Source organism: Oncorhynchus mykiss, chromosome 11 (genome assembly GCF_013265735.2).
Source record: "Oncorhynchus mykiss isolate Arlee chromosome 11, USDA_OmykA_1.1, whole genome shotgun sequence".
In the NCBI taxonomy this organism is placed as follows: Eukaryota; Metazoa; Chordata; class Actinopteri; order Salmoniformes; family Salmonidae; genus Oncorhynchus; species Oncorhynchus mykiss.
Window position 1 is genome coordinate 73,283,116 of NC_048575.1, and position 14,380 is coordinate 73,297,495.

The 14,380-nt window shown below is 41.6% G+C and overlaps 1 protein-coding gene across 1 annotated transcript; it reads left to right on the forward strand.

Moving 5' to 3' along the window:
* The first annotated feature begins 6 nt into the window (after window positions 1-6).
* hscb (HscB mitochondrial iron-sulfur cluster cochaperone) lies at window positions 7-14,171 on the forward strand. The gene is made up of 6 exons (XM_021622124.2): window positions 7-463; window positions 1,360-1,456; window positions 12,739-12,828; window positions 13,348-13,492; window positions 13,749-13,796; window positions 13,926-14,171. Exons 1-6 carry the CDS (start codon window positions 108-110, stop codon window positions 14,018-14,020), a joined length of 831 nt encoding a protein of 276 aa, XP_021477799.1. The 5' UTR covers window positions 7-107; the 3' UTR covers window positions 14,021-14,171.
* The last annotated feature ends 209 nt before the right edge of the window (window positions 14,172-14,380 follow it).

Below are 14,380 nucleotides of genomic sequence, written 5' to 3' on the forward strand. Positions count from 1 at the left end.
TGCGCTTTTTTGTCGCTTATCATACAGTAGAAGAAGAAACATCATTCTCCAGGAAGTGCTCCATTATACACATTTAGACAACTAACCTATGCTTTGACCTGTCAACAATGCTGTCACTGAATAATTTAGGCATTATTTGCATATCGCAGGCTCTTCAGCATTCACCAAAGTTATTAGCTATCAGGCAATGGTTATCAAAGGCTTCGTCTCGTGCAACGCTATGCAACAACTCTATCACCTTCAGCAGTAAGGGCACAAGGAGGCACACGGGCTTCAGATTACTTAACGAAAGTACAGTAAAACATGTCAGTTCACTGCAAACGACTTTCTGCACAGCCTCTGTGAAGCTACACTGTTGGAACTGTAGCCAGTCTATCGAACAAACTCCGGCCTTCTTCTGTTTATCGTGTAACTTTGTCCAGCCTCCAGATGAGAGGGCGTCCTATTTCCTGATTATGGAGTGGTGAGTGATATGACCTTTTCAATTGAAATGTTACATTATGTTTACACACTCACTAAGCTCCCTATTATTATCATTATTATTATTAATTTAGTTTGTATTCACTATTTTGTTTGCACTCATCACAAACGGTGCCTTCAGAAAGTATTCACACCCCTTAATTTTAGCAATTGCATTTACTTTTGATACTTATGTATATTTAAAACCAAACTTTTACTCAAGTAGTATTTTACTCAGTGACTTTTACTTGAGTAATTTTCTATAAAAGATATCTTGACAATTGAGTACTTTATCCACCACTGTTAAACATGAAAATATTAAATGTCTTGAGTCAATAATTATTCATCCCCTTTGTTAATGCAAGCCTAAATAAGTTCAGGAGTAAAAATGTGCTTAACAAGTCACATAATAATTGCATGTACTCACTCTGTGTGCAATACAATCAAGTCCAGTTTTATTGGTCACATACACATGGTTAGTAGATGTTAATGTGAGTGCAGTGAAATGCTTGTGCTTCACGTTCCGACCGTGCAGTAATATCTAACAAGGAATCTAAACATTTCACAACAACTACCGAATACACACAAGTGTAAAGGACAGGGAGTGTGAATACTTATGTAAATGAGATATTTCTGTATTTCATTTTCAATACATTTCCAAACATTTCTAAAAACATGTTTGCACTTTTTCATTATGGAGTATTGTGTGTTGAAGGTTGAGAAAACAAAATATGTATTTAATCTATTTTGAATTCAGGCTGTAACACAACAAAATGTGGAATAAATGCATGGGTAGGAATCACAATCAGTTAAAAAACAAGGCCTTTAATAGGACAGATTCACCCTAAAGTACCCTACAGTTGCAATGGATGCTTAACCTCTGTTATTGCTTATTTTTAGTGACCAGACCTTTGCACTGGATACCCAGAGGCTGCAGAAAACATACTTGAAGCTCCAGCGGTCTCTTCACCCTGACAACTTCAGCCAGAAAACTATGGTATGGATGGAGGGCTCAGGGCTTGTCAGTTGACAGCAATAAGGCTGGGAACACTTGGGTTTTGAGTAGGGATGGGCATTTTTAATGATTTTGCTATTAGAATGATATACAATTTTGGGGGCGATATCTGGGTATTTGAAATGCATGTGTTTTAAAGTTTAAAAACTTTAATGGGGACTTGCTCGCGCGAATCAGGTGAGGCGGTGTGCTCTCTGCTTGTCAAATAATCGGGTTCTCATTAATAGTTACCTCAGCCACAAAGTTAAAATTGGCTATATCGTAAAAATTAATGAAAACAAAAATGAGCTTTTGGGTCTTAACCTTATGCCTAACCTTAAATTAACAGTGTGGTTAATGTTATTTGCTAAGGTTAGGTTTGAATTCATGTTTATGCAGATACATATTTGAAATAGCCTAGGTTTATGACTTTGTGACTGTGGTAACTTGTGATGACCATCAAATCGATGTAAAGAAGCTACTCTAGCCAGTTAAGTTAGCTAGTTAGTAAGGCTAATTGAGACTGTTTTGCTGTGCTCCTGGTTCTAATGCCACAACAGCTCTATTCATATTAAACAACAGCCTAACTATTGGTTGATCATTGTAGCCTATCACTTCTCATGTAGCACGCGCTCCAGCAGGTATATCTCTCTGGTCACCATAGCATCTCCCACCTGTAGCACGCGCTCCAGCAGGTATATCTCTCTGGTCACCATAGCATCTCCCACCTGTAGCACGCGCTCCAGCAGGTATATCTCTCTGGTCACCATAGCATCACCCACCCGTAGCACGCGCTCCAGCAGGTATATCTCTCTGGTCACCATAGCATCACCCACCCGTAGCACGCGCTCCAGCAGGTATATCTCTCTGGTCACCATAGCATCACCCACCTGTAGCACGTGCTCCAGCAGGTATATCTCTCTGGTTACCCCCAAAACCAATTCTTTCTTTGGCCGTCTCTCCTTCCAGTTCTCTGCTGCCAATGATTGGAACAAACTGCAAAAATCTCTGAAACTGGAAACACTTATCTCCCTCACTAGCTTTAAGCACCAGCTGTCAGAGCAGCTCACAGATTACTTCACCTGTACATAGCCCACCTATAATTTAGCCCCAACAACTACCTCTTTCCCTACTTTATTTATTTTATTTATTTATTTATTTATTTTGCTCCTTTGCACCCCATTATTTCTATCTCTACTTTGCACATTCTTCCACTGCAAATCAACCATTCCAGTGTTTTACTTGCTATATTGTATTTACTTCGCCACCATGGCCTTTTTTTTGCCTTTACCTCCCTTATCTCACCTCATTTGCTCACATCGTATATAGACTTGTTTCTACTGTATTATTGACTGTATGTTTGTTTTACTCCATGTGTAACTCTGTGTCGTTGTATGTGTCGAACTGCTTTGCTTTATCTTGGCCAGGTCGCAATTGTAAATGAGAACTTGTTCTCAACTGGCCTACCTGGTTAAATAAAGGTGTTCTCAACTAGCCTACCTGGTTAAATAAAGGTGTTCTCAACTAGCCTACCTGGTTAAATAAAGGTGTTCTCAACTAGCCTACCTGGTTAAATAAAGGTGTTCTCAACTAGCCTACCTGGTTAAATAAAGGTGAAATAAAAATAAAAAAAATAAAAAATATAGCCAACTTTATTCCGTAATTGTAATTCCATTTTGCATTGATTAGAAATCTCCAACTTCACTTGCTACACATGGAGTAGCCCAATAATGGACTAAAGGAGCTTAACTTTACTCCTTACAGTCCAAAGACCTTACATGTTCTGTTTAAAGGCGCATTGGCTCTGGAAGCCAAAACAGCCAAATACTCCATCTAAACGTGAATCGATTCTCAATTGCGGTACGTTTCTTGAAACATAAATCCTTTTACTTTCATATCACATCCAAATTAAATTCACAAATGTAAAATACATTTGTGGTGTCCGTCTTCCGTTCACACAGATGTTTGGAGACGCAGATGTTCAGACCGAGCATTGGGTCCCTTTACAAACTCCCCCTTACAGAAGTCGCCTTCGTCCAATGACTCTTATGTGTAGTATAATGGATGTTGATCAAGGGGCTACACATGGTACACATGGTGCCTCGGACAGGAGTGCAGCTTTGATTGACCGACAATAACAAGGTGCACCTGTGAAAAATTACATTTACATTTTTTTTTTAAAACTATGTTTTTAATAGTCATAAAAACTGTTCTAAAACTGTTGTTTGATAAAAATGTCATGGTCTATCCTTGTATGTCGAAAATGTCAAATACATAATTGAATTACATTTTAGCATTTTTATTCAAATAGGCCTATGTCATGTTTTGAATACTCCCAGAAGTAGGCTAATCGAATTCTAACGTCCGTTCAAATATTTTAATATTATAATAACTGTGCCCTAGTTTTGCAAAAGGCTAACGCTGGTATAAGAGAAAATGCGGGGGTCAGGGTTTTGAAAAAGTAATCCAGTGCTAGGGCTAGGTTTACGCTAGGATTTTCATGAAGGCTCATGTTTGAATAGAGGTTTTGAAAATTGGTTAATAGGCCTACCAGGCCTGTACAGTACTAGGATTGGACAATACCAGGCCTGTACAGTACTAGGATTGGACAATACCAGGCCTGTACAGTACTAGGAATGGACAATACCAGGCCTGTACAGTACTAGGAATGGACAATATAAGGCCTGTACAGTACTAGACATGGACAGTACTAGGCCTGTACAGTACTAGGAATGGACAATACCAGGCCTGTACAATACCAGGCCTGTACAGTACTAGGAATGGATGATACCAGGCCTGTACAGTACTAGAAATGGACCATACTTGGCCTGTACAGTACTAGGAATGGACAATACCAGGCCTGTACAGTACTAGGAATGGACAATACTAGGCCTGTACAGTACTAGGAATGGACAGTACTAGGCCTGGACAATACTAGGCCTGTACAGTACTCGGAATGGACAATACCAGGCCTGGACAGTACTACGAATGGACAATACTAGGGATGGACAGTACTAGGCCTGGACAATACTAGGCCTGGGCAGTAGTAGGAATGGACAATACTAGGAATGGACAATGCTAGGCCTCTACAGTACTAGGAATGGACAATCCTATGCCTGTACAGTACTAGGAATGAACAATACTAGGAATGGACAAGACCAGGCCTGTACATAACTAGGAATGGACAATACTAGGCCTGTACAGTACTAGGAATGGACAGTACTAGGCCTGGACAATACTAGGCCTGTACAGTACTAGGAATGGACAATACCAGGCCTGGACAGTACTACGAATGGACAATACTAGGGATGGACAGTACTAGGCCTGGACAATACTAGGCCTGGGCAGTAGTAGGAATGGCCAATACTAGGAATGGACAATGCTAGGCCTCTACAGTACTAGGAATGGACAATCCTATGCCTGTACAGTACTAGGAATGAACAATACTAGGAATGGACAAGACCAGGCCTGTACAGAACTAGGAATGGACAATACTAGGCCTGTACAGTACTAGGAATGGACAATACAAAGCCAGTACTGTACTAGGAATGGACAATACCAGGCCTTCACAGTACTAGGAATGGACAATACCAGGCCTGTACAGTACTCAGAATGGACAATACTAGGCCTGGACAGTACTAGGCCTGGACAGTACTAGGCCTGGGCAGTACTAGGAATGGCCAATACTAGGAATGGACAATGCTAGGCCTTTACAGTACTAGAAATTGACAATGCTAGGCCTGGACAGGACTAGGCCTGGACAGGACTAGGAATGGACAATACTAGGCCTCTACAGTAGTAGGAATGGACAGTACTAGGAATGGACAATACAAAGCCTGTACAGTACTAGGAATGGACAATACTATGCCTGTACAGTACTAGGAATGAACAATACTAGGAATGGACAATGCCAGGCCTGTACAGAACTAGGAATGGACAATACTAGGCCTGTACAGTACTAGGAATGGACAATACAAAGCCTGTACAGTACTAGGAATGGACAATACTATGCCTGTACAGTACTAGGAATGAACAATACTAGGAATGGACAATGCAAAGCCAGTACAGTACTAGGAATGGACAATACTAGGAATGGACAATACCAGGCCTTTACAGTACTAGGAATGGACAATACCAGACCTGTACAGTACTCGGAATGGACAATACTAGGCCTGGACAGTACTAGGAATGGACAGTACTAGGCCTGGACAATACTTGGCATGGACAATACTAGACCTCTACAGTACTAAGAATGGACAATACTAGACCTCTACAGTACTAAGAATGGACAATACTAGGACTGTACAGTACTAGGAATGGACAGTACTAGGAATGGACAATAATAGGCCTGTACAGGACTAACAATGGACAATAGTAGGCCTTTACAGGACTAGGAATGGACAATACTAGGCCTGTACAGTACTAGGAATGGACAGTACCAGGCCTGTACAGTCCTGGGAATGGATAGTACTAGGAATGGACAATACTAGGCCTGTACAGTACTAGGAATGGACAATACAAAGCCAGTACTGTACTAGGAATGGACAATACCAGGCCTTTACAGTACTAGGAATGGACAATACCAGGCCTGTACAGTACTCAGAATGGACAATACTAGGCCTGGACAGTACTAGGCCTGGACAGTACTAGGCCTGGGCAGTACTAGGAATGGCCAATACTAGGAATGGACAATGCTAGGCCTTTACAGTACTAGAAATTGACAATGCTAGGCCTGGACAGGACTAGGCCTGGACAGGACTAGGAATGGACAATACTAGGCCTCTACAGTAGTAGGAATGGACAGTACTAGGAATGGACAATACAAAGCCTGTACAGTACTAGGAATGGACAATACTATGCCTGTACAGTACTAGGAATGAACAATACTAGGAATGGACAATGCCAGGCCTGTACAGAACTAGGAATGGACAATACTAGGCCTGTACAGTACTAGGAATGGACAATACAAAGCCTGTACAGTACTAGGAATGGACAATACTATGCCTGTACAGTACTAGGAATGAACAATACTAGGAATGGACAATGCAAAGCCAGTACAGTACTAGGAATGGACAATACTAGGAATGGACAATACCAGGCCTTTACAGTACTAGGAATGGACAATACCAGACCTGTACAGTACTCGGAATGGACAATACTAGGCCTGGACATTACTAGGAATGGACAGTACTAGGCCTGGACAATACTTGGCATGGACAATACTAGACCTCTACAGTACTAAGAATGGACAATACTAGACCTCTACAGTACTAAGAATGGACAATACTAGGACTGTACAGTACTAGGAATGGACAGTACTAGGAATGGACAATAATAGGCCTGTACAGGACTAACAATGGACAATAGTAGGCCTTTACAGGACTAGGAATGGACAATACTAGGCCTGTACAGTACTAGGAATGGACAGTACCAGGCCTGTACAGTCCTGGGAATGGATAGTACTAGGAATGGACAATACTAGACCTGTACAGTACTTGGAATGGACAATACTGGGATTGGACAATATTAGGCCTCTCAGGACTAGGAATGGACAATACTAGAACTCTATAGTACTAGGAATGGAATATACTAGGCCTGTACAGGAACAGGAATGGACAATGCTAGGCCTCTACAGTACTAGGAATAAACAATTCTAGGCCTGGACAGGACTAGGCCTGGACAGGACTTGGAATGGACTATACAGTGCTAGGCCTGGACAGTGCTAGGCCTGGACAGGACTAGGCTTGGACAGGACTGGGAATGGACAATACATGTCCTCTACAGTACTAGGATTGGACAATGCTATGCCTCTACAGGACTAGGAATGGACAACACTAGGAATGGAAAATACTAGGCCTCTACAGTAGTAGGAATGGACAGGACTAGGATTGGACAATACTAGGCCTCTACAGTACTAGGAATGGACAATACTAGGCCTGTACAGTACTAGGAATGAACAATACTAGGAATGGACAAGACCAGGCCTGTACAGAACTAGGAATGGACAATACTAGGCCTGTACTGTACTAGGAATGGACAATACAAAGCCAGTACTGTACTAGGAATGGACAATACCAGGCCTTTACAGTACTAGGAATGGACAATGCCAGGCCTGTACAGTACTCAGAATGGACAATACTAGGCCTGGACAGTACTAGGCCTGGGCAGTACTAGGAATGGCCAATACTAGGAATGGACAATGCTAGGCCTTTACAGTACTAGGAATGGACAATGCTAGGCCTGGACAGGACTAGGCCTGGGCTGTACTAGGAATGGCCAATACTAGGAATGGACAATGCTAGGCCTTTACAGTACTAGGAATGGACAATACTAGGCCTCTACAGTAGTAGGAATGGACAGTACTAGGATTGGACAATACTATGCCTGTACAGTACTAGGAATGAACAATACTAGGAATGGACAATACCAGGCCTGTACAGAACTAGGAATGGACAATACTAGGCCTGTACAGTACTAGGAATGGACAATACAAAGCCTGTACAGTACTAGGAATGGACAATACTATGCCTGTACAGTACTAGGAATGAACAATACTATGAATGGACAATACTAGGCCTGTACAGTACTAGGAATGGACAATACAAAGCCAGTACAGTACTAGGAATGGACAATACTAGGAATGGACAATACCAGGCCTTTACAGTACTAGGAATGGACAATACCAGGCCTGTACAGTACTCGTAATGGACAATACTAGGCCTGGACAGTACTAGGAATGGACAGTACTAGGCCTGGACAATACTTGGCATGGACAATACTAGGCCTATACAGTACTAAGAATGGACAATACTAGGACTGTACTGTACTAGGAATGAACAGTACTAGGAATGGACAATAATAGGCCTGTACAGGACTAAGAATGGACAATAGTAGGCCTTTACAGGACTAGGAATGAACAATACCAGGCCTGGACAGGACTAGGAATGGACAATACTAGGCCTGTACAGTACTAGGAATGGACAGTACCAGGCCTGTACAGTCCTGGGAATGGATAGTACTAGGAATGGACAATGCTAGACCTGTACAGTACTTGGAATGGACAATACTAGGCCTGGACAATACTAGGATTGGACAATACTAGGCCTCTCAGGACTAGGAATGGACAATACTAGAACTCTATAGGACTAGGAATGGAATATACTAGGCCTGTACAGGTACAGGAATGGACAATGCTAGGCTTCTACAGGACTAGGAATAAACAATTCTAGGCCTGGACAGGACTAGGCCTGGACAGGACTAGGAATGGACTATACAGTGCTAGGCCTGGACAGTGCTAGGCCTGGACAGGACTGGGCTTGGACAGGACTGGGAATGGACAATACATGTTCTCTACAGTACTAGGATTGGACAATGCTATGCCTCTACAGGACTAGGAATGGACAATACTAGGCCTGTACAGTACTAGGAATGGACAACACTAGGAATGGACAATACTAGGTCTCTACAGTAGTAGGAATGGACAGGACTAGGATTGGACAATACTAGGCCTCTACAGTACTAGGAATGGACAATACTAGGCCTGTACAGTATTAGGAATGAACAGTACTAGGAATGGACAATTCCAGGCCTGTACAGTACTAGGGATGGATAATACCAGGCTTGTACAGTACTAGGAATGGACAATACTAGGCCTGTACAGTACTAGGAATGGACAATTCTAGGCCTTTACAATACTCGTAATGGACAATACCAGGCCTGTACAGTATTGGAAATGGATAGTACTAGGAAGGGACAATACCAGACCTGTACAGTACTAGGAATGGACAATAATAGGCCTGTACAGTTATTGGAATGGACAATAATAGGCCTGTACAGTACTAGGCATGGACAATACTAGGCCTGGACAATACTAGGATTGGACTATACTAGGCCTGTACAGTACTAGGAATGGACAATACTAGTCCTGTACAGGACTAGGAATGGACAATACTAGTCCTGGACAGTACTAGGAATGGGCCATTCTAGGCCTGGACAGTACTGGGAATGTACAGTACTAAGCCTGGACTGTACTGGGAATGGACAGTACTAGGACTGGACAGTACTGGGAATGGACAATACCAGGCCTGGACAATACTTGGCCTGGGCAGTACTAGGAATGGCCAATACTAGGAATGGACAATGCTAGGCCTCTACAGTACTGGGAATTGGACAATGCTAGACCTGGACAGGACGAGGCCTGGACAGGACTCGGAATGGACAATACTAGGAATGGACAATACTAGGAATGGACAATACTAGGCCTCTACAGTGCTAAGAATGGACAGGACTATGAATGGACAATACTAGGCCTTTACAATACTGGAAATGGACAATACTAGGCATGGACAGTACTAGGCCTGGACAGTACTAGGAATGGACAATACTAGGCCTGGACAGTACTAGGAATGGACAATACTAGGAATGGACAATACTAGTCCTGTACAGGACTAGGAATGGACAATACTAGGCCTCTACAGGACTAGGAATGGACAATACTAGTCCTCTACAGGACTAGGAATGGACAATACTAGGCCTCTCAGGACTAAGAATGGACAATACTAGACCTGTACAGGACTAGGAATGGACAATACTAGGCCTGTACAGGACTATGAATTGACAGTACTAGGAATGGACAGTACTAGGAATGGACAGTACTAGGAATGGGTGCTTGCATTTCACACTTAACCATTTTAGACCCTGTAATATCATGGGATGATGATAGGCTGGGATAATTATGTAATTTAAATAACACACCATTCTTCAATGGGACTAGACAGTTATAATCTACATCGGCTGGGATAATGATATAATTTAAATTACCCACTATACTTCAATGGGACTAGACAGTTATCACCTAATTAGCTGACCTTATACTGTTGCACAATGGGACTGAACGCAAAACATGCTGCCAAGGATTCCTCTACCACAACCAAATCATTACACAACTTTCCAACTGTATTATTAAATCAGCACCCCTGGCTACATTCCCTAATTTGACTCAGTCCTACAGGGGGTAAAACTCATTACTTACAATTACAAGGTTTCCAGGATGCTCCTGTTGCATTTGAGGCATCCAGGTAAAGACAAAGGGCATACTGTTGACATGACAGCCCCTCTGGCCACCACTGGAGTCTATTGATCCTGCCTGGGTTTGAAGGACCTGACAGCTGCAAATGCTCTCTGCCTGTCAGCCATCTCCAAAACGACATCCCACATGGCACCCTATTCACTTTGTAGTGCACTACTTTTTATTGGATGGAATAGGGTGCCATTTGGGATGCACACTAAGCTTGTATCCACCGTTACACCCATCCACCACATCTCACTTATACCTGTTCCCTGATGGATCCAGACACATTCCAACCCGCTTCCCACTGTAAAGTGTCAAGAACTGTCGAAGAATCTAATTATCACCCAGGGTTTGGCTTTTAAAGATAAATGGATATAGAGGAAAGGGGAATACCTAGTCAGTTGCACAATTTAAAGCATTCAACCGAAATGTGTCTTACACATTCAACCCAATCCCTCTGAGTCGGAGAGGTGGCAATGTGTGAAATAACTTGTAATGTAATTCCCATGGTGACATGGTCTTTCCCACATTTGTGACAGTTTGACAGTTTGAGGAAAGATGTGTTAAATGTGTTTGTTTATTTTTGTGTGTCTGACGTCCAATATTCTCTATATACAGTCACATCCCAAATGACTGGTACCCTTTATTTAAGATGAGCAAAATAATACTGTAAAATAACTAATACAAACACTCAGCTATATTGTATGCAAACATTGTTTTGACAATTAGATTCTTTAATACTAATATTATTGCTCAGAGAAAGAGATTTTGTTTAACAAGTAATAAATTAGATAGAGGTCAGAATTATTGGCACCCCTGTTTTCAATACTCCGGCACCCTCTGCTTACGAGGATAACGGCACTGACCCTTTTTCTGAAATGTTTTATATGATTGGAGAACACACTGGGAGGGATCATAGAGTTGCAGTCTGTTTTTGAATGGGTGGCCAGTAATAAACTGGTCCTGAACATTTCTAAAACTAAGAGCATTGCATTTGGTACAAATAATTTCCTAAGTTTTAGACCTCAGCTGAATCTGGTAATGAATGGTGTGGCTGTTGAACAAGTTGAGGAGACTAAGTTAGTTGGTGTTACTGTAAACTCTAATGTTCAAAACATATAGATTCAATGGTTGTAAAGATTGGGATGTCTGTCTAATAAAGAGATGCTCTGCTTTTTTGACACCACACTCCACAAAACAAGTTGTGCAGACTCTAGTTTGATCTCATCTTGAAGAAAGACCTAGTTAAGGTGCTGCTGGCCCAGAACAGAGCAGCCCGACTGTAATCAGAGAGCTAATATTAATACTTTGCATGCCAGTCTCTCTTGTTTAAGAGTTGAAGAGAGACTGACTGAAATATTAATGTGTTGGAAATTCCAAATTGTTTGCATAATCAACTTACACACTGACACACACACTTACCCCACCAGACATGCCACCAGGGGTCTTTTCACAGCCCCCAGGTCCAGAACAAATTCACAGCAAACCTGGTTTCAAAAAACAAATGAAGCAACACCTCACGGCACAACTCCTCTCCCCCATGTGATCTAATTGTTGTGTGTACTGGCATGTGTGTGGAACTGATAGATGCACACACACACTACATGTTAATGTTTAAATGAATGTCAAGTCTTTTTCTTCATGTGTTGTACCCCAGTAAGACTAACTGTTGCTAATGGGGTTCCTAATAAATCTAAATAAAACCTTAGACATTCCTCCGTACAGAATCTTTCCAGATCCTTGATATCCTTCATCTGTGCTTATGGACTGCTCTCTTCAATTCAAACCACAGGTTTTCAATGGGGTTCAAGTCCAGAAACTGAGCTGGCCATTGCATAATTTTGATTTTGTGCTCAATAAACCATTTCTTTGTGGATTTTGATGTGAACTTGGGATTATTGTTTTGATGGAAGATCCACTTGCGGCCAGGTTCCAGCCTCCTGGCAGAGGCAACCAGGTTTTTGGCTAAAATGTTATGCACTTGGTGAAGTTCATGATGCCATTGACCTTAACAATATAACTCAGTATTTGTATAATTTATTTCATAGTCTTTTTTGTTCATCTTTGTAAAGGGTGCCGATAATTTTGGATATGACTGTATGTTACCATTATGTGATGTCAGTCTGATCACTGTACTGTAGTTAGTCTATATGCCCAATGTACTGGTGTACCAAATCTTTATTTGTAAGTTAAAGTTGTCTATTTCTTTTGTCAGAAAGAACAAGAGTACTCTGAATACCAGTCAGCCCTAGTAAACAAAGCATACAGGACCCTGCTCAAGCCTTTGAGTCGTGGCCTTTACATGGTGAGTTTGATGTCCTTGTTTTAAATTTTTATTTGATTATTTATACAGACACACTTTGAATTAATGTTAGCACCAGTGGAGGCTGCTGAGGGGAGGACGGCTCATAATAATGGCTAGAATGGAGTGGATGGAATGGAAACCATGTATTTGATGCCATTCCACGTATTCTGCTCCAGCTATTGCCACGAGCCCGTCCTCCCCAATTAAGGTGCCACCAACCTTCGGTGGTTAGCACAGTTTTTCTTAACAATCCCTTTTTCTCAAACCAATTCAATCAGTTAAATAGTATTAACGTAGCAAGAACCCTTTAAACAACCAGTTGTAGTAACCTAGCCTAGAACCCCTAAGAGCAATCAGCAGCACAAACCACCCCCATCAGTTTTTCTACTGTACTTGTTTGTTTTTATAGCATGCCAGACAGTCAGTGATATGTTTATATGTGACAACCTGGTGGAATGTTGTGTTCCCTTCAATGTCAGATTATTATTAAAAAAAATTGAGTTACTGCTTCTATTTCAGCTGGAGCTGAATGGCATGGGGATAGAGGAGGGGACTGATGCGGGGGCTGATCCTCTGTTCCTTATGGAGTTGATGGAGATCAACCAAGCACTGGATGAGGCACGAAGCAAAGAAGAGTCGGCCAAGATAGGCGCCTCTATGAAAGGTCTGGGTTGAAAAAGTCATTTTACTCCGGTTACTTCTGTTTTGTTTTTGAGTATGTTGATTTGAATCGGCAGGATGTGAGTTTAATGAAACGGATCAGTGTTTTGCTTATTTTTCCAGTAATTACTTTTCCAGTAATGTAATGAGAATAATGAGATTAATGAGAGTAATGAGATTTTTTCGGGGTGATGAAATTGTACCGTATGGCCCCTAAATGCAAAATGTATTCAAGTTTTAGTTTGCCTTTTTACTTGCAGAGAAGTTGAAAGACTTGACTGAACAAATAGATGCATCCCTGCACAAAGGTATGCTGCACTATCTCAGAGGGCAAAGTGTTACTCTTCCCTCCTCTGTCTTCAGTCTTCTGAGATGCTTGCTGATGCCCTGGTGAGACATGGTTCAACTTTCACTCAACGTCTATTTCTTTTCAACAGGAGAGCTTCAAGATGCCAAAGCGCTTCTCGCCCAAATGAAATACTTTGCGAACATTGAAGAGAAGGTGAAGGAAAAACTTTCAGAGCTAATGTAAACTGTGTTGACTTCCTTTTGATGGTTCCAGGGTCATTTTAAGGTTGTTGATATTTTCAAAAAAATACAATGCCACATTTTGAATAGAAGGTTTTAAAGATGTATTCGCATGCGAGTTTCAGGTATACAAATAAATGTCAAGTATTTACTGATTACTTGTTGCTTTCCTTCTTGTGTGTGTAGTTGGTCAGTTAAAAAGGCAGTTACATTATCCAGTTTGATTCAAATCAAAACATGACATCCTTTACTCCCTCGATCTCCCCACAGCTTCCATCTCAAGGCCATCAGACTGCCAAACAGCAATCACTAACTCAGAGGCTGCTGCCTACATAGAGACCCAATCACTAGCCACTTTAATAAA